This window comes from Trachypithecus francoisi, unplaced genomic scaffold, assembly GCF_009764315.1.
Source record: "Trachypithecus francoisi isolate TF-2019V2 unplaced genomic scaffold, Tfra_2.0 Lachesis_group4, whole genome shotgun sequence".
NCBI classification, from domain to species: Eukaryota; Metazoa; Chordata; class Mammalia; order Primates; family Cercopithecidae; genus Trachypithecus; species Trachypithecus francoisi.
The window spans coordinates 51,634,417-51,655,453 of record NW_022681469.1 but is presented as its reverse complement, the minus strand read 5'-3'; the positions used below and the strand labels follow the sequence as shown (position 1 = coordinate 51,655,453).

At 42.9% G+C, this 21,037-nt stretch overlaps 1 protein-coding gene across 4 annotated transcripts in view; it reads right to left on the bottom strand.

The window, feature by feature from the left end:
• The window catches only part of LAMB1 (laminin subunit beta 1), an 85,423-nt gene that overhangs the window by 29,323 nt on the left and 35,063 nt on the right, over positions 1-21,037 (bottom strand). For all 4 annotated transcript variants that reach the window (XM_033194169.1, XM_033194171.1, XM_033194170.1 and 1 more), the window contains 10 exons: positions 19,086-19,165; positions 10,664-10,799; positions 9,013-9,171; positions 7,654-7,781; positions 7,315-7,438; positions 6,559-6,763; positions 5,806-5,949; positions 5,364-5,595; positions 2,193-2,356; positions 598-822 (listed from right to left, as the gene is read on the bottom strand). In XM_033194169.1, the coding sequence (XP_033050060.1) occupies positions 598-822; positions 2,193-2,356; positions 5,364-5,595; positions 5,806-5,949; positions 6,559-6,763; positions 7,315-7,438; positions 7,654-7,781; positions 9,013-9,171; positions 10,664-10,799; positions 19,086-19,165 (1,597 nt within the window). The remainder of the gene's footprint in view (positions 1-597; positions 823-2,192; positions 2,357-5,363; positions 5,596-5,805; positions 5,950-6,558; positions 6,764-7,314; positions 7,439-7,653; positions 7,782-9,012; positions 9,172-10,663; positions 10,800-19,085; positions 19,166-21,037) is intronic.

Here is a 21,037-nt window from a genome sequence, read left to right as displayed (position 1 = left end):
ATGCCATTTATCATGAGGACAGCTACATGGTTTTTCTTTCCTGTTATCTCTCCCAGGCACCAAGTCACATCTTGAGACCTCAGTCCTGCTAGAAAGTGTGGATGTAAAGAAAAAAATAAACATGGCCCGGCGCAATGCCTCATGCCTGTAATCCCAGCACTTTGGAAGGCTGAGGTGGGTAGATCACCTGAGGTCAGGAGTTCGAGACCAACATGGTGAAACCTCATCTCTATTAAAAATACAAAAATTAGCTGGGTGTGGTGGCGGGCACCTGTAATCCCAGCTACTTGGGAGGCAGAGGTTGTAGTAAGCTGAGATCATGCCATTGCACTCCAGTCTGGGCGACAGAGTGAGACTCTGTCTCAAAAAAAAAAAAAAAAAAAAAAAAGAAAAAAGAAAAAATGGAAAGAAAAGAAAAAGTAAAAGAGAAAAAAAATTTGGTCTCATCTTTCCTTAGTTGAAAGTGAAATTTTACCTCTCTGAACAAATGTTTTCCAAGTGAAATAAATACAGGAAGAATAAAATCTGCTGATTAAAAAAAAAAAAAAAAAGGTGGGAGTCATTCTAAGGAGCAGGCAGAATAAATGTTCATCTTACTTCGACAGTCCTGCCGGAGGGCGTCACCATAGTATCCAAACCGGCAGAACTGACAGTGTTCCCCTTCCGTGTGGTACAGGCACTTGAGGCACCTCCCGGTCTCCTTGTCACAGGCTTCTGGGTCTGTCGTGTCAATGTTGTTGTGACACTGGCAAGGCTGACACAAGCCCCCAACTTCCGATGGATTGCCAAAGAATCCTGAGGCACAGTCGTCACATCTGGAACCTGTCACCCGATAAAACCAAGCACAAGATGTTTAGCTTATTGACCGGAAGCTCCCCAGTGCACCAACACTCATGCCTAGAGACAGCTGACCGTGGCAGTGCCTCATCTCCACTGCGCGATTTACAGAGCCCAGGGTGATTGCATCTGAAGGGGGAAGAATAGGCTTGAATTGTGAGGGGAAGGCAGTATTACTTTCAGTGGCAAAGACCACAGTCACTTTTGTGCCAATCTAATATTTTGTAGCCTCTAACAATGCTGCAGCTGTCTCAGAGGCCACAGCGGGTATGGACAGTTACGAGAAGGGTCCTAGCACATGGGACTTTAGCTTCTGAGCACACAAGGTGGGAGCAAACTAACAATGTCAAGTGTAGCTTCATGTTAAAATCCTAATCCAAGGATTACATTTTTTTAGGAGATGGGGCCTTGCTTTATCACCCAGGCTGGAAAGCAGTGACATGATAATAGCTCACTGCAGCCTTGAATTCCTGAGCTCTAGGAATTCTCCCGCCTCAGCTTTCCCAGCAGCTGGGACTACAGGTTTGCAGTACCACATCTGACTAATTTTGTAAATTTTTTTTTTTTTGGAGAGATGGTGTCTCGCCATCTTGCCCATGCTGGTCTGTAACTCCTGGGCTCAAGTAATCCTCCTGCCTCAGCCTCCCAAAGTGCTGCAACTACAGGCATGAGCCACCACATACAGCCTAATTCAAGAATTCAGAGACTGAAAAGTTACCACTCCTCTGTGAGCAGCCTGAAAAATGAGATCTTTAATGATGGCCACTTTCCCTAAGAAATGCTGAAAGTATATGCAAAAAAACATTTACTGAGCTACGTATAAGCATAAGTAGTATTTGTAACAGTGGCTTCAAGGATGAAATAAGAGGGAGTTTTTTACAACCCAGCTAGAGTAATTGAATCTTGATAGATAATGTGAGTATCATAACAGTGAAGAATATATTCGGCCATCTGGTGATTCCCTGGATGATATTCTTTTCTTTCTTCTGACCACTATTTGGTCACCTCACAGCTTTGAGACACTTTTGCTAGGAGCTGAATAAAGAAAGGCAGGAGTAAAATGTAAGTTAATCTTTCTAATGTTTAATAACAGAAAAGTGTTCCACAGGGTTTCTAGATTTCCACGAGCTTGCTCTCCTGCTTTGTGTTATAACATTCTTATCAGAGACTCATGAATTGACCCTACCCTATGTGTCAAATAGGAAAAGAGCATCTTTTCTAACTTTAATTTTAAATTAAACATTATAAAAGTGGACTTAATTAGTTCACTTTGCATCTTTTTTTCTCATTAACAATGAACTCATAAAGACATCTTTTCCTCCCTCTTTGCCTCCCAAAGTCTGCACACGACTTACCAATGTATCCAGGATCACAAACACAGGCAAGCTGTAAAGTAACAGGATCTTGGTAGCAGCTCCTGGCAAACTGGCGTCCACTGTCGGGACCATCTGGGCAAGGGCAAGGGCGGCAGTGATCTCCTGACCCAATGATGGGGTCACCATAGTAACCAGCCAAGCATCTGCATCAGTCACAGAAGAGAGCAGGCCATGATCCCACAGTTCTAAGAAACCTGTTCCAAGGAAAGTCTTGAAAACTGTTCTGTTTGGGCATACTCTTCTCCACTCACTTTTTCTTTCTTTTTTTTTTTTTTTTTTTTGGAGACAAAGTCTTGCTCTGTCACGCAGGCTGGAGTGCAGTGGTGCTATCTCAGCTCAGTGCAACCTGTTTTCCGGGTTCAAGTGATTCTCCTGCCTCAGCCTCCCAAGTAGCTGGGACTACAGGCACATGCCACCACACTCGGCTAAATTTTTTTTGTTTTTTAGATGGAATCTCACTCTGTGGCCAGGCTGGAGTGCAGTGGCACGATCTCAGCGCACTGCAACCTCCACCTCCTGGTTCAAGTGATTCTCCAGCCTCAGCCTCCCGAGTAGCTGGGATTACAGACACCCGCCACCATACCTGGCTAATTTTTGTATTTTTAGTAGAGACAGGGTTTCACCACGTTGGCCTGGCTGGTCTCGAACTCCCAGCCTCAGGTGATCCACCCACTTCAGCCTCCCGAAGTGCTGGGATGAGCCACTTTACAGGGGTGCGCCACCACACCCAGCCTAATTTTTGTATTTTTAGTAGAGACGGGGTTTCACCATGTTGGTCAAGCTGGTCTCAAACTCCTGACCTCAGGTGATCAATCCCACTCTTTAAAGATAACAAATACATGGAGGTCAAAGGATCCTCAAAGTTTATACAACTAGTTAAATAATGAGCTAGAAGTTGAACTCAGTGTCCTTTTAGCAATACATTCTTTTATTATGTTAGCCTGCTTGTCAAGATGAATAGTAATTAGGTTACTTTTTAATTTCCTTCAATATAACATCTTGAAGGAACTTTGGAGACAATCTAATCCAACCTAGCTGTTCTGCTTATGAAAAGCTGGATATTCCGGCCAGGTGCGGTGGCTCATTCCTGTAAAGTGGCTCATCCCAGCACTTTGGGAGGCTGAGGTGGGTGGATCACCTGAGGTTGGGAGTTCGAGACCAGCCTGGCCAACATGGTGAAACTCCATCTCTCTTAAAAATACAAAAAATTAGCCAGGTATGGTGGCACGTGCCTGTAATCCCAGCTACTTGGGAGGCTGAGGCAGGAGAATCGCTTGAACCCGGGAGATGGAGGTTGCAGTGAGCTGAAACTGCACCATCGCATTCCAGCCTGAGTGACAGAATGAGACTCCATCTTAAAACAAACAAACAACAACAACAAAAAGCCTGTAGTCCCAGCTACTTGGGAGGCTGAGGCAGAAGAATCGCTTGAAGCCGGGAGACAGAGGTTGTGGTGAGCCAAGATTGTGCCATTGCACTCCAGCCTGGGCAACAAGAGTGAAACTCCATCTCAAAAAAAATTTTTTAAAGCTGGATATCCTAACTCACTCCAGGTTAGAAAGCAAGTTAGAAGCAGAATTGGGCCAGGAACTGAGGTCCAAGGATTTCCAATTCAATTTGTTTCTCAAGTTTTTTGGAGGCAATCCAAATACATCATGATAGAAATTGTTCATTTCTTGCCTCCCCTTGGGAACAATCTAAGTGTAGAGTTTCTTTATAAATTCACAGGATTGAAACTGTGGTTATCTTGGAATGAGAAAAAAGAATGATGAGAAACTGGCTCAAACTAGATAGTAGAATTCCAAATACTTAAAATCAAGTGTGTGCCACCCAAACCTAAAATTAAAAATCTTCCTTCTCCCACACCCTTTCTCATTCTCAAAACCCTTTACAAATAAAATCCAAAGCTGGTCACAGATATCAACTATGCCATTCTGACATGATGTTTGTTCAAATGCATTCCACAGTGTGAATGCTGATTCTGAATCAGCATGTGGCAGCCCCCTTTGCTGTTTACCTCTGTTACCCCTCCTCTCTCTGCTCCCTGTTAATCTGGTTTTCTCATGTCTTTCTCTCATATTCTCCAGCTCTCTTTGAAAACACAATAATGGAAAATAGGGCAGAAAAGAAAAAGATGACCCCAATGTATTAATTTCCTCCTTTCACTCTTGTATAACTGTGTCCTTGCTATCTTTTTACAACACAATTTTAAGGTTGGAAGGGGTAATTTTTATTCTTGAATACCGTTCTAGCATTGAGCCGAGAGCCACATGTTTGCCTCCATGAACATCCTCATACCAAAAGTTAATCACATACTCAGTGTTTCACTAACAATTTCTCTTTCGTCTCATGAGTAACTTCACCACTGACTGAAGCACTTGCTGCAATGTTTCACGAGTAACTTTTAAAAACAAGTATCTTCTATAGGGCGAATGGATGTTGGAAGAGAAAAAATTTATCACAGTGAACAGATGCGGACTGTTACTCCCAAAAAGCCATTTCTAACAGTACTGTCTGCATTTCTTAATTAGTAATGAACAGTGTAAGTCAGCAGGTAATTTTTTCATATGGACTATTTTTCATCTATTGAGCTATCCTATTAATGTTATGGAGGCACATTCTCCTTTTCTTACTATATATCTAGCACATCCATAATGATTATTCAACTGGCATTTGCTAACTGGAGAACAGATCTACTTAGGCATGTTTTATAGAGTCTCCTGGAAACTATGGTTGCATAAAGTGTTCTGAAAAACAAAGCTATTTAAAATGACTAATCCCATTTGGATTAGTTTCTCCTTTCGCCTAAATTAGGCAGGAGTATTTCACAACTCTCATCCTCAGTCAGAATCTGCTGAGACAGACGGAATTTCTATACAGCCCTATGGTAAGCTCTAGGGTGACTCTCCAAGAGGACAGATTCGTGTCAGTTTTGTTCTCTGCGGTATCTCCAGCACCAGAATGGTGCCTGGCACCTAGAGGATGTAAACTCAATACATACTAGATAAATAAACAAGATCCTAAAAAATAATGAGGTGGTTAGAAATGAGTGAGCTGAAACCTGGTGGAGATGAATTCTGTGGCTGGTCTAAGATGCTGTCTGCTCAGCCAGAGATCATTGCATTCTCCTTACTTTCAGCGTCTGCATACCTCTCACAGTTATGACCCATGGTGTAGTCCTGGCAGTTCAAGCACTCCCCTGTCACTGGGTCGCAGTCATCGGCGTGGCCATTGCACTGGCAGGGCTGGCAACTTGGAAATCCCCAGTGCCCAGGTAAGCACCGATCACACTGCCGAGCATACACTCCCTGGAAACAGTGGCACTGGCCAGTGACAGGATTGCAGAAGGCATTGACAGATCCTTGCAGATGGCACTCACAAGCTAAAGAAACAGGCAAACAAGGAACTGCCTTGAGAAACTCATTCAATGGAAACATGCCCCTTTTATAAGCACCCTGTACCCAATTCAGAATGCTCATGGGTTGGTGCGATCAACTTCAGGAGGGAGGCATCGGCTCTGCAGCCATGGAACGCTGCCACGATGGCTGAGTTAATCTGAATGAATGCATAACAATGCTTTTGAGGAACCTACGTTTGCATCCACTGGGGCCAAAGCCAAAAGTTCCAGGTGCGCATCTGTTGCAGGTTCTTCCAACCACGTTGGGCCGGCACTGGCACTGGCCTCCGTTGGGATCACACACGGAACTCAATGAACCCTGAGGGTCGCATTCACAAGCTGTGGGTAAAGAGAGGCCAGAACCCATGACCCGGAGCAGCATATCAACAGGCTCTCCCTGATCCTTTCTCCTTTACTACTTTGGTTTATTCAGAGTTCTGGGTTAAAGCAGTATCATCCCTATGATGAGTGGAAGGGAAGAAAAGGGAGGCAGAGTTGGCAGATCAAAGCAGTTTTTCTAGGCAGGAGGTCATTAACGTTTTCTCCCCTTGCCTTCAAAGCTCAAATATCACAGGACATTAGACCAAAGCCCAGTGACCTTAAGAGGATGATCTGACCTTTCAAAGAGAAAAACATACATTTCAGTCATTTGATGCTTCTCTGACTCCATTCCCCACTCACTACCCTGCTTATGGAAATGCTTTATCCTCATGGACTTTTCCCCTGATCACCTGTTATTTGCATATTTCTTAAATATCGATTCCATCTTCAGTGGTGCTCTATCGCTAAAATATTACTTAAAAAGATAAAGACACACTGTAACTGAGACACTGTTTCCCTTGTGCTGCCTAACACAAGGCTACGGGGTGGGCACTCCACCGCACTTTGTGTGCCAGGTATACTCAGAGCCAGAAACAGCAGCTGCTGCAGCTGCCAAGCAATACCTACCCAGGCCTGTCTGGTGTAACAGGGCAGAAATGCTAAAGATGATGTTTCTGCAAACATCTGTCATCGGCGTTTTCACAACGCTTCTGCTGTTCTCTAGACATCGGTATCTCTGAAAGGTTTCCCAGGCACTGTTGGTGACCACCCCATCTCCTGAACCTCCCACGGTGAAGATGTCCAGTGATTTACAGTATGGCATGAGAACAAGCTGTGAAGAAATGAGAACAGCCAAACATCCTTACAGTGGTGCCCCACGGCATGGGTTTAAGCAAGCAAACGTGGAAAAAACACAAATGCTTCTTTGATCCTTGAACAGAAATCATTAGACTCATTAAAGCATAAACCTCCCTATTCCTAAATACTCTTGGCAGGAAATTTTAGATATATTTTACACAGCTTGATGGCTTTTGAAATGCTATTGTTATTTTAGAGATGGGGTCTTGCTTTGTTGCCCAGGCTGGTCTTGAACTCCTGGCCTCAAACGATCCTCCTGCCTCAGCATCACAAAGTGTTGGGATTACAGGTGTGAGTCACTAGGCCCAGTGAAATACTATTTTTTTTTAAAGACATTTTATATTTTTAGAAGGAATAAATCCTTTCCATGGGGTGAAGTATAAGCAAAGTGACCTCGGAGGCAAGAAAGAATGATTCTGCTTAAGCGCTGGCCTCAGCATTACGCCTCAGCAAAACACCCTGGGAGCAGCTGGGCACTTTCCACCCAGGTTTTCCTGCATATGCCAGAAGCGATCTCACACTTACAGAATCGATCAGCGTGTAGGGGCTCTCCACGTCGCTATCAGAGGAGGTGTATTGAGGCAGCTCCAACCTCACCGTGTAGTTCGTTCCCTTCTCAAAGCACACTGGCCGAGGAAGGACGACATATCTGCCCCCACACAAAAAAGACAACAACGAAAGTCAACCTTCATGCATCCAAAAAATAAAAATTAAGAACAAAGCTCTGCATCAATAATTCCAAAGGAAAAAATTCAGCAGTCAATGTCTGGCTCTGAAATGGTGACTTGAAAACTCACAAAATATTAGAAAAATACTAATTTGCATATGAAGTCTGTTGAGCTGCCAAACCACTGTCACACTGACCTTGAGCCTGGTGATAATGACACCACCTGGTTGTCATCATCGGGGATGGTATTGCCACATCGGCTGCTGGGTGGAATCTTTCCAGGTCGCTGCACTGTGATGACAGCTTTTTCCCAGTGGTCGGGTAGCTAGAATAAGAAACAAACAATGAAAAGATGGTTAGTCCACCACTGCCTGTTTATAAAAAGACCTCTCCAAATCAATCAATTGCCAAGTTGAAATGGAAAACAAACAGTTGCTTTTCCCTTTCCTCTTTACTACTACGTCTGCTACTCCCCTGGTTCCAGCCTAAATCCCTTCTACCCTGGATGCTGAAACACCTCTCAACTGTTCTCTGCCTCTTCCCAATGTCCCTTTCAGTCCACTTTAAAGCATCTCAGATAATGACAATCCCCTGCTTGAAATGCTTCAATAGCTTCCTGTGAATATTATAGTCCAAATTCCTTTACTAATCCAAGTATTTTTGCCAACAGCATCTCCAACCATATCTCTCATCAAGCTATGTGGAATGATTCTCAATAAAAACAAAACCCTCCCTTCTCTTTTCCACTCACACTATTTCTTACTTTTGTGCCAGCTTTCCACAATTCCATTCACACTTTAAGGCCTCGCTCTGATTCTCTAGGAAAACATTTTGGTAGCCCTGGCTCGGGCTGGCTGGTGCATGCCCATCTTCTAGGACCATGCATCTTTCTGCTGTTGCACCGTCACCAGCCTTTCATTACAATTCGGGGCTTCAGTCTGTCACTGGACAGCCAGGCTGTGAGGGAAGGAGAGGATCTCATACATCCTCATCACCACCTCAGTCCTCAGCAAGGTTGAGTGCCTCACAAAAGATCACTATGTTTGAGAAACTGGATTCAAGAAAATGGTACATTTTGGCTGGGTGTGGTAGCTCATGCCTGTAATCCTAGCACTTTGGGAGGCTGAGGCGGGCGAATCACCTGAGGTCAGGAGTTTGAGATCAGCCTGGCCAACATGGCGAAACCCCATCTCTATTAAAAATACAAAAATTAGCCGGGCATGGTGGCGCATGCCTGTAATCCCAGCTACTCAGGAGGCTGAGGCGGAGAATTGCTTGAATCCGGGAGGTAGAGGTTGCAGTGAGCTGAGATTGCGCCACTGCCCTCCAGGCTGGGCAACAGAGTGAGACTCAAAAATAATAAGAAGAAGAATAAAGAAAGAAAGAAAGAAAATGGTACATTTTAATTTCCATGGAGGAGGTGAGACTGTCAGAATCTCATCTGTTCTGATGCAACCTCCATATTTCACAACTATATATAATACCCATTAGAAGTACTATTTTTCTACTGATTTCTCCCCTCCCTCCTCCACCAGTGCACTGAGTGGTTTCTTTACCTGTGGCTCATAGCGAATTAGGATGTCATACTCCATGGAATATGGTATGTCGTCAATGAAAAACTCCAAATAAGCCCCTTCAGGCACTCGGACAAAGCCGGCTCCAGTCCAGGAGGGAATCCGGTCCTGGATGTACTGCCGCTCCACTATGCTAACCCCCTGAGGACATGGCGAAACATGGTTATTCTTTATTTGAAATGGAATTCAATAACTTTTAATAGTCAAAGAAATCCGAAGTCACCCAAAGATTCAAAAACGGTTGCTACCTTATGTCTATTTTTTATAGTCAAATCTCCCCTAATAGATGGTAAAAAGTTTTTGATATCCAAACAGGAAGCTGGTTTCTTTTTAGTTTTGTGGTTGGAGTAGTCTTGGGACACTGGAGATGGCACTCAGAGGCTTGGGATATACCTTATTTGATACGACCAGGAGAATAAGCATAAAGGAAAAAAGAGAACATCACACCTGCCATTATAAACAAGTCTAGGAATCATAAGGTGCTTCCCAGATTCTCCACAAGGTTAGTCCAATATCTAGTGGATTTCTGTCTCTCATATTGGCCTTAGTTTTAGGCTCCATTTTCAAGTAAAGAAACTTGATATGATAATGAATGTTTACAACTGATGAGTTAATTCTGATTAACTGTTTACAGGGTTATTTTTTAATACCTGTGGTTGGTCATATCAAAAAAATGGCTGTGATCAACTCTTTCATTCCCTGTATGTATCTGTATGTATCCGTGTGTGGCCTTACCCAGCAAGAGGTGCAAACTGTGTTATCCTTTCCACGAATCCGGGCTGTCCTTGTGACTTGTGACCAACAGAACGTGAGGAACTTTCTAGGACTTCTGAGTCCAAGCTTTAAGAGACCTGGCAGCTTGTTTCCTCTTTTTGGAAGCCAGAAGCCATCTAAGAAATCTCACTATCGCCAGGCATGATGGCTCACGCCTGTAATCCCAGCACTTTGGGAGGCCAAAGCGGGCAGATCACCTGAGGTCGGGAGTTCGAGACCAGCCTGACCAACATGGTGAAACCCCGTCTCTACTAAAAATACAAAATTAGCCAGGCGTGATGGTGCATGCCTGTAATCCCAGCTACTCGGGAGGCTGAGGCAGGAGAATCGCTTGAACCCAGGAGGCAGAGGTTGTGGTGAGCCGAGATGGCGCCACTGCACTCCAGCCTTCCAAGAGCGAAACTCAATCTCAAAAGAAAGAAAGAAAAAGGTCATGTGGAGAGAAATGCCCAGCCAGCCTCCAGCTCTTTCAGCCCACCCCAACTCAAGAGCCAGGCATACATTTAAAGTCATTAAATTTGGGGATGAATAGATGAAACAATATCCTTGCCTCAGTATTTACCATGTTAGGTTGATAACTCTGAAGCATAAGTAGGGAGAAGAAAAGTTTCTTGGAAAGACAAATTTCTTAAACCAACCAAAAGCCTTTTCAGTGAATGCTCCAAAGCCAATTTGTGAGTTATAGATTTACTTAGCTTTAAATATGACTGTTCTCACGAAGACATGGTCCTGATCCTTATTTTGTGCTCACTGATAAAGCTATAAAAATGCTTCTGAAATGGACTCTTTACAAAGCATGTATGTTCCACTACACCCCAAAACACTGCTTTACCGACGTGCCACGCACTCCCCTACTCACAGGCCCCAAGTTGGCTTCCTCCGCTTCATAGAGGTAGTGATCCAGGGTGGCAAAGTAGTAACCAGGTTCCACTTCATTGCACTGACGTCCAATCATGTGAGGCCGACATGAGCACTGGCCTGACTCTGCAGAGCAACTGGAAGGGAGGAGGAGCCAGGTCAACTGCGTTCATGGTCACCCGAGTCGGCCCGCCAGAAGCAGCTCTACAGCTGCCATTACTCAGTACACAGGGCCAAATACATAGCATGTTCTTGTTTTCTTCAGAAAATACATATGTGGAAAAAAATAGTGCCTATGGATTAATCCCAAACTCCAAAAGCATGGCTGAGAACCTGGTCTTCTCGGTTTTACCTCCCTTGCCCTCTCTTGACTGACACTCCATCCACATCACATGGAGGTTTTCGACATCCCAAACTTTCTTGCTTTGGCATCTTAAATCTTTTGCTTATTTCCTGAGACTTAGGCTCAAATATCCAGCTCCCTGAAGAACATCTCCAGCTTGGCTGTCCCAGAGGCATCCCGAACCAACGGATCTAAAACAGAAGCCCTCAATCCCTCCCATGGTCTCTATCAGGGTGAAAGCGCTACCACCTGCTGAGTCAACCAAGTCAGAAATTAGAAGTTCTCCAGATTCTTTCTTCACCCTCCATTAGGAATCAAATTCTGTGAGTTTTACTTCTGCATCTCGTGTCTCTCTTCCCCCTTTCCATTGGCTATGCTATGCTAAATATAAGAAATGCAGCCGGGCACGGTTGCTCATGCCTGTAATCCCAGCACTTTGGGAGGCCAAGGCAGGTGGATCACCTGAGGTCGGGAGTTCAAAACCAGCCTCACCAAAACCTTCACCAATGGAGAAACCCCGTCTCTACTAAAAATACAAAATTAGCCAGGCATGGTGGTACATGCCTGTAATCCCAGCTACTCAGGAGGCTGAGGCAGGAGAATCGCTTGAACTGGGAGGTAGAGGTTGAGGTGAGCTAAGATCACCCCATTGCACTCTAGCCTGGGCAACTAGAGTGAAACTTCTGTTCTCAGCTTATGTCCTCTTTATTAGTATCATAATTTTGTATACAAAATAAAACTCAAATTACATGTATCCATTTTTACTTCACTTAAAGATGAGCTGTGGTTTGGAATTGTTACTTTAACCCCTTCTCAAGATTCTTTTTTTCTCATCCCAAAGTTTTAAACAAGGTACCTAAGGCAAGTTGCAACTCACAGGAAGACTTTGCACTCACAGGCTTATTAAAAATGTCCCGAGGCTGGGTGTGCAGTGGCTCACGTCTGTAATCCCACACTTTGGGAGGCCGAGGCGGGTGGATCACCTGAGGTCAGGAGTTTGAGACCAGCCTGGCCAACATGGTGAAACCCCGTCGCTACTTAAAATACAAAAAATTAGCCAGGTATAGGGGCACACACCTGTAATCTCAGCTACTTGGGAGACTGAGACAAGAGAATCACTTGAACTCGGGAGGTGGGAGTTGCAGTGAGCCGAGATCGTGCCATTGCACTCCAGCCTGGGTGACAGAGCAAGAGTTCATCTCAAAATAAATAAATACATAAAATAAAATCCTAAACGGCCCTGCCACAGCATAGCTGAAGTCCTCTTTCTGTGTATCATATTTTTACACTACAGGATAGGAATTCTTTTTTTTTTTTTTTTTTTTCGCTTTTGAGATGCAGTCTCGCTGTGTCACCCAGGCTAGAGTACAGTGGAACGATCACAGTTCACTGCAACCTCCACCTCTTGGGTTCAAGCTATTTTCCCGCCTTAGCCTCCAGAGTAGCTGGGACTATAGGCGCCTGCCACCACACCCAGCTAATTTTTGTATTTTTAGTAGAGATTGGGTTTTACCATATTGGCCAGGCTGATCTCGATTTCCTGACCTCGTGATCCGCCCGCCTCAGCTTCCCAAAGTGTTGGGATTACAGGCGTGAGCCACTGCGCCCAGCCAGGAATAGGAATTCTGAACGTCCCATAGCCAATTCCCAGGAGAGGAAAGTTTGCTCCAATTAGGACCTAGCCCTCTTTTGGCACAGTCCATGAACAAAAGCTATTTTAAGAAATTCAGGCATCAGACATTACATCATATGGACAAAAGAAAATTATTTCCTCCCCAAATGTTTACTGAGAGAACAAATATCCAAAACGTGAACCACCAAAGAAGAAAACAACTAGACCTTCATGTGCAACCATTAGAGAAAGAGCAAATGAAGGTGAGGACAAAGGCACCAGCAGGCTCCCAGTGTTGCCTCTATCTGCAGCACAATTCTAAACAAGGAATGGCTCCATGAGAGCCAATCATGTGAAAGGAATTCCCTTAGCAGCCCTGCCAATCACAAGTCTCTGTCCACAGGCTTGAATTGTCATCACAGATAGGCATGGCTCCAATTTCAAGACTGGCTCCTTCAGTGAACTCATTCTCCTGGCTTTGCTATGCAGATGACCCTCACCCTCCAGCTCTCAGGATCCAGCAGCTGGCTGTGCTCTGCTTCTCTATTCTCAGTCATCAATGGGACATTTTCATGGACTGGCCAGCTGTCATCTCTAATTCATCTCATCCCAAACAGATCATCACCTCCCACACTGATTTCTTATCTTCAGCTCTGCTGTTTCTGCCACTAGATTTAAAAGTCTTCTCATGGTATAGGTGAGACATCACCTTCTCTTACCTTTATCCCAATATTCAAGTTTTACTTCAAAATGTTTCTCAACTTAGCAGCTTCGTCTCACTGTCATTGCCACTGCCTCCATCCAGGATGGCATCACCCCATACCTATTACTCTAACAGTCTCCTAAACTGACCTCTCAAATTCTTCTCCTTCTTCTGCTTAGTCCATCCTGTCTACCATGGGCTAACCGATCTTCCCACAGCACTGCTTCCATTATTTCACGAACACCCACAATTGTTTCCTATGATAGCAAGTTATGATGCCCTCTGCCTGGCTTTCTGCAGCCTCCATAACCCATCCTCTGAAAACGGCTTCTCTTTCTGGTGCCGACTCTTTGCTTTCCAATGAGCCACACTCCTCATACTCTTCAGCAAATGTTTACTGAGCAAATATTGGCCCTAGCAGCCTTGCTTCCCAGTGCAGGTACCCTCACATTTTAGTCCACTGTGAACTTCGTTCTGAATGAATCCTTATTCCTCAGTAAGTCTATTATTTCTGGCTAAATGATATACAGAAAGAGACATAGAAAAAAAAAAAAGTCCCTGTCCTAAAGAACCTACAGTCTAATTGGGGATAAACAATAAAGAAATTAACCAATGCAACAAATCAAAATGCCGTAAGGACCTATGCATTGATAGAGTTACAAGCAAAGCACTATGGGAGAAGAAGATATGATTCATCCGATTGAGGAGACTGAGGGAGGCTTCATGAAAGAGGTGTCCTTAAAGCCTAGAGAGGACTTGACAGGGAGAGAGAGGACAGGAATAACAAGAGCAAAGAGGGTGATGGGGGAATGTGAGTAGAGATGGTCAAGATCAGGCCAGATCTCGACCTTGCTACAGTCATTCCCATCTCTGTGCCTTTACCCGTCTTTTCCCTCCCAGCTAGGAGGCCCTCCCGTGCTTACCATTTGCACCTTTCAAATCTCAGCTTTCAAAACTCAAGCTCAAATCCTAGCTTCTTCACTGTGATACCAATGATTTATTACATGTAATTACTGTCTCCTGTGTTCAAGTAAAAATCACATCTGATAGAAATGGTACCGTTTCAAGTTTTATGTATTCTCTACAAATTTCTCTGTAAACTAGAGATTCAATTCATTAAATCAGTAAGGGACAATAAGGACATAAAATAAGTAAGGCCCTGTGTGAGGCAGAATAATGGACCCCAAAGATGTCCACATCCTCATCCCTGTTATCTGTGGGATGGTACCTCACGTGGCAAAAGGGACTTTGCAGATGTGATTAAGGGAAGGATCTTGAGATGGAGAGATTATTGGATTATCTGGGTGGGCCCAATCTAATCACATAAATTCTTAAAAGTTGGAGAGACAGGCAGAGAAGCAAGTGGGTCACAGAGCTGTGCCATGAGAAGGATTTGACCCAGTGGTGGCTTTTAAGATGGAGAGAGGACCATGAGTCGAGGAATGTGGGTAGCTCTAGAGGCCAAGAATAGCCCTTAGATGACAGCCAGCAAAAGAAGGGGAACCTGAGCCTATGACTGCAAGGAGCAGAATGCTACCAACAAACCCAAATGAGCTGGAAACCGATTCTCCTTTAGAGCCTTCAGAAAACATTGCAGCCCTACCAACATGGTGATTTTGGTCCACTGAGACTGTATTTGACACATAGAATTGGAAAATAATAAACTTATATTGTTTCAAACAACCAAATTGTGGTAATTTGTTATGGCAGCAACAGAAAACTAATACAGGCCCTATGTCTTCTCAGTGGGTGAAGGCCAAGATTATTTCTTAAAAAAATAGATTTATGGCCGGGTGTGGTGGCTCACGCCTGTAATCCCAGCACTTTGGGAGGCTGAGGCAGGCAGATCATGAGATCAGGAGATTGAGACCATCCTGGCTAACACGGTGAAACCCCGTCTCTACTAAAAATACAAAAATTATCCTGGCATGGTGGCAGATGCCTGTAGTCCCAGCTACTTGGGAGCCTGAGGCAGGAGAATGACATGAACCCGGGAGGCGGAGCTTGCAGTGAGCTGAGATGGTGCCACTGCATTCCAGCCTGGGCAACAGAGCGAGACTCCGTCTCAAAAAAAAAAAAACAAAAAAAAAAAACCAGATTTATCATAAATATAGAAATTGTCAACATTTAAAAATTCCATTTCATTTAAATGGTGATGATAGGGAAAATGGAATTTTAACCTTTCTCTATTACTAAGGAATTAGGCAGAAAAATGTTAAAGCATAAAAAGCATCATTCATAATAACAACCACAGTGTTCAGTCAGCACCATTCATTTTCTCAGGGTGGCATTCCTCCCCACCCCCAACTAGGACACTTCCTTTTCGGTAGGACCTATGTTCTATAATCCTGTTCTATCACGGTATAGTCATGTGTCAATGATGGGGGGATATGTTCTGAGAAATGTGTTGTTAGACAATTTTGTTGTGTGACCATCATAGAGTGTACTTACACAAACCTAGATGATATAGCTTACTACACACCCAGGCTGTGTAGCATAGCCTATTGCTCCTAAGGTACAAACCTGTACAGCATATTACTGTATTGAATACCACAGGCAGTTGTAACACAACGGCACGAAGTTGTGTATTCAACCGTATCAAAATGTAGAAAAGCTACAGTTAAAATACAGTATCTTATGGGACCACCATTGTATGTGTGGTCCATCCTTGACTGAAATGTTATTATGCAGTACATGATTATAATTAACAAAGGGTTAGCTATACCATAGTCATTCAATACAATGATAAAAATATCTACTAACTTCTGTTCTGGACTTGAATCACAATAAATTTTAGTCCCTTATTTATTGAGCACCTGCCAGGTCCACTGTTCTGGGTGCCAAGTGAGATGCAAAAACAAAGATGGCATTAATCCCTGTCCAAAGAGATCTTTTTAATACAACTGTAAGAACAAAATAAATGTTAAAAGAGATGCAGAAGTAATGCATCAAGGGAGGGTTCGGGGCTTCAGCATGGTAAGTTCAAAAAAGAGGTGGAGTCAGGCATGGTGGCTCAAGCCTATAATCCCAGTACTTTGGGAGGTTGAGGCAGGCAGATCACTTGAGGTCAGGAGTTCAAGACTACCCTGACCAACATGGTGAAACCCCGTCTCTACTAAAAATACAAAAATTAGCTGAGTGTTGTAGCTGGCACCTGTAGACCCAGCTACTCGGGAGGCTGAGGTAGGAAAATTGCTTGAACCCAGGAGGCGGAGGTTGCAGTCAGCTGAGATCATACCACTGCACCCCAGTCTAGGTGACAAAGTGAGACTCTGCCTCAAAAAAAAAGGGGGGGGGGGATGGGCTTCAAATCAGATATGAAAACTCTACATTTCATTGTTAAAATAATTTTGAAGGATGCTGTAAAAATGTTTATATTTTTCAATGTTATTAAACATTTACAAGTAGCATTTACCTAGCAACCACTGCCAATTCTTTTTCATTAAAACAGGTAAGCTACTAGGCAAAACTTCATTAACTTGGCTTCTGTTACATTATTTAAATTAATTAGGTCTTACTTTTTTTTTTGAGATAGAATCTTGCTCTGTCGCCCAGGCTGGAGTATAATGGTGTGATCTCGGCTCACTGCAACCTCTGTTTTCCAGGTTCAGGTGATTCTCCCTGCCTCAGTCTCCTGAGTAGCTGAGATTACAGGCAGGTGCCACCACACCTGGCTAAATTTTGTATTTTTAGTAGAGACGGGGTTTCACCATGTCGGCCCGGCTGGTCTCGAACTCCTGACCTCAGGTGATCTGGCCGCCTCGGCCTCCCAAAGTGCTAGGATTACAGGCATGAGCCAACGTGCCTGGCCACTTCTTTAGTTATTCCAAAGTTCAGGTTAGTTGTCAATGTAATAGACATAAATTATTAAACTTTTGTCATACTACCAAAAATCCATTCGGCTCACTGTACGACACATCTTAAAGCTTTTACCACTTCCAGTGATTTTTATGCTTAATTCTGTCCCTCACCAAAGTAACTAAGGAGTGTCTGGGATCACATTTAGAGATTGCCTCTCCTAGGGAGTACATATCTAGTTTTTAACATCTTAGAAATCTTTTATTTTTCAATTCTTCTACTCAATCAGCATTTATTCAGTACCTACGACGTATCCAAGGCAAAGCAAAGAGATATTATCAGATAAAAGATTTCGATGAGTGATTGCAACAAACCAATCATCCAGCAAATATTTCCCCAGTGGCATGTGTGCAGATCTCCCAGCAGAATCAGTGCTTCAGTTGCCTAAGGGGCTCCTGGGGAAATTCCTCTTGAGGGAAAACAACTTTGAAAAGGATCACCATAAAACCCTCTGGAGTCACCAGACTAGAAGGCATCTTTAAATGTTCTTTTTTTCCCCTCCACCAATGATTCTCAAAGATAGGGCATCCCATCAATCATGCTGGAAAGATCAGATGATTACCTGCTTTAAAAATCTTTACTAGATAATTTTGCTTCCCAAACTCTCTTGTTGAATACATTCTGGTTTTTATACATTTTTGCAGGAGAGATTAGAGGGCAGGCTAGGGCCTGTGCATGGGTGGAGACAGACAGGAAGTGTGTGTGGAATAGAGAAAAAGAGGAAGGGAGTGTAGGAACAAAAATTACTTAGGCTTAAGAACCATAGGACATTCCTGAGTTTATGACATAATTTGAGGAATTGCATATGCCACTTTCATCTCATCGAGAAGGACTTTAGGAGTGATGACAGCTTTGAATTGAGGAGTCATTTACTAAAGGATTCAACATGTGTTCTGGGAGTCACAAAGGAAAGTCAGAAAAGTGATTCCACAAGCAGACAGCATTCTGTCTTCTTCCCTGCTTTTATGGAATTATCCTAGCTTCCTCGTCTCTGGAGGTTTTCTAAGAACAGAAATTCACACTGGATTTCAGAGGCTACATGCTGTACTGAGTCTATGGCACGACCTCGAACAGAACAAACCCAAATAAAGAGGACAAACACAACATGTTCTTGCTGCTGAAAACCTCATTCCTTCCCAGCAGACTATTATGGTGTTGGGAAATAATTGGGAAAGAAAGTCCGTTTTTGAGCACATGAAGCTTGCTCAATGAATCCAGAGTGTTCTCTCTGGGAAGACTCAAGGTCACAGGGAAACATCTGTCTATTCTCTCAGCGGTCACTTACACTATCTGTTCCAGATGTTCTGACTCTGAGCCAGGAACAGAGACCAACATTCTCTTTGACTCGAAGGTGGTTAAACTCCCACACATTTAACATCTTGCCAAATGTGTGTTCTGATAGCTTCTGGTGGAGCTTTATGCTTCATTTATTCAAGGAATACTAGCGTATTTAAGGAGCTAAACATTATTTTATGTAATTTTCATTAATGGATTTGGAAGTTGCAAAAAAAAAAAAAGAAAAGAAAATGAAAAGATTCTCTACACAAATTAAAACAGGAGTCCATTTTCCATGTTTTTAGACTGTTGAAAAATAAAACGGTTGATGATAACAACTGTTGCCGGGGATGGGGGAGAAGGTACTTTTATAACTGATAGGAAAATAGACTAGTTCAATATGTCTGGAACAACCTAACATTCTCTATTAAAATTAACAATACATATGTACTTTGACTTAGCAGTTCCATCACTGGGAATCTGGTCCACAGAGGTACCTACACACATTTATCAAGACATATAAAAATATATTTTGCATATCTTTTTGAGAAACAATTGAATGTCACTCATTCCTAGAAGTCATGACTTTCCTGGAAGGCTGAGGACAAGAGCATTCGTGGAGCTCCACTTACCTATTGTTTAATGCTCCCCCAAGGTCACAGTCACATGGTCGACATCCATCCAAATCATTGCTTAAGCCCCAGTGCTCTGGCTGCAGAACAGAACATGAAACATGTAACGGTAGGTTTCTGTAATTATACAATAGATTCAGTAAGGAGCAAGTTAAGGCGTGTTTCAGCTGTTCCATCAAATGCTCATTTTCATCATTAAAGCAGAAAGCCGACAAAAGGAAGGAGTATTCTGAAATGAAGAAACCTGAGCTGCAGGCACTGGAGTCAGAGAGCCATCCACAATTACATGATCATGCCAGGTCAGAGACTAGCTGCTTTGCCCTACAGATAACCTCCATTCAACAACTAATGACAGCAAGCAGTAAAGATACCAATTTTCCTCATTAGAATTACTCTGGCTGTAAGAGAATTATGGCAAGTGTTTGGCAGGCCTTTAAATTTGCCCTCAGTTCAGTCTGTCATAAATCCCATACAGAAAGCCCTCCAAGAATTTATGTGGAAATATAGCATATAGCTACGACTATTTTCACAACTGAGCATTGAGGAAATCAAGTCTTTAGAACACTAGAGATGGAAATGAAGAGAAATGGAACAGTATCTATATAGGGAAGAGGAGCTCTGTGCACTTCAAAAATGAGTATATAAAAACAGGTTCACCAATTTACTTTTTTCTTTATTTTTTTGAGATCAAGTCTTGCTCTGTCGCCCAGGCTGGAGTACAGTTGTGTGATCCCAGCTCACTACAACCTCTACCTCCTGGTTTCAAGCAATTTTCCTGCTTCAGCCTCCCGAGTAGCTGCGATTACAGGCATGAGCCACCACACCCAGATAATTTTTGTATTTTTTTTTTAGTAGAGATGGGGTTTCACCATGTTGGCCAGGCTAGTCTCGAACTCCTGACCACAAGTGATCCACCTGCCTCAGCCTCCCAAAGTGCTGGGATTACAGGCATGAGCCACTGTGCCTGGCCTATTTTATTTATGATTTTTAAAAATTTTAGAGATGGGCTCTTGCCATGTTGCCCAGGCTGGTCTCAAACTCCTGACCTCAAGCACTCCCCCTGCTTTGGCTACCCAAAGCACTGGGATTACAAGTATGAGCCACCACACCCGACCAGGCTCATCAATTTAAATTAGACTTCCAGAAATCTCCTTTAAGAATGTATTAGTATTATATATAAATATACATATTTAATGGTCATAATAATTTGGGGCTAGTGAATCCTTCCTAAATGAGAAAGTATAACAATGTTATTAAAAATACAGATTTTTAAAAACTTATCTCATAATTTTCCTACTCAGAATTATTACAGTGAACTTTTTGGTGTATTTCCTTCCAGATTTTGTTTTCCTTGATGAATTTTATTTCCTACATAATCAAGACACTATTCACATCCTGTGTCTTTTTTTTTTTTAAATATAGCAAGCAGCATGAGCATTTCCTGATGTTATTGTCATTTTCAGTGGCAACCAAATATTACATTGTATAGAAGTCCCCACACTTACTTAACTATTTTTCCACTGTTGTTTCCAAGTCTTCTGCTATGATTAATAAAAGATGCAATGAGTCTTCTGGTGAATAAATCTTTGTCCAATTTTCTGATTATTTCATTAGAATAAAGTGGGATTACTGGGTCAAAGGGTATGCACATTTCTATAAGCTACTGATACGTCTCTCCAAAATGCTGTTCACAAAAGTACAAACCAATGTGGATTCCCATCAGCAGCCAAGAAGTACCAGTACCTCATGATGTCCTAATAGTAAGTATTCCCATTTTTAAAAACTTGTGTTAATTGTGTCTATAAAAGCGGTATTTTATTGTGGCTTTACTTTACACTTCTAACAGTGATGGTGAACATCTTGCCAAATTATCCATTAGTAATTCCTATTGTGTGAATTGTCTACTCGTGTCTTTTAACATGTACATGTGAGGGTGATGGTAGACTCTACAA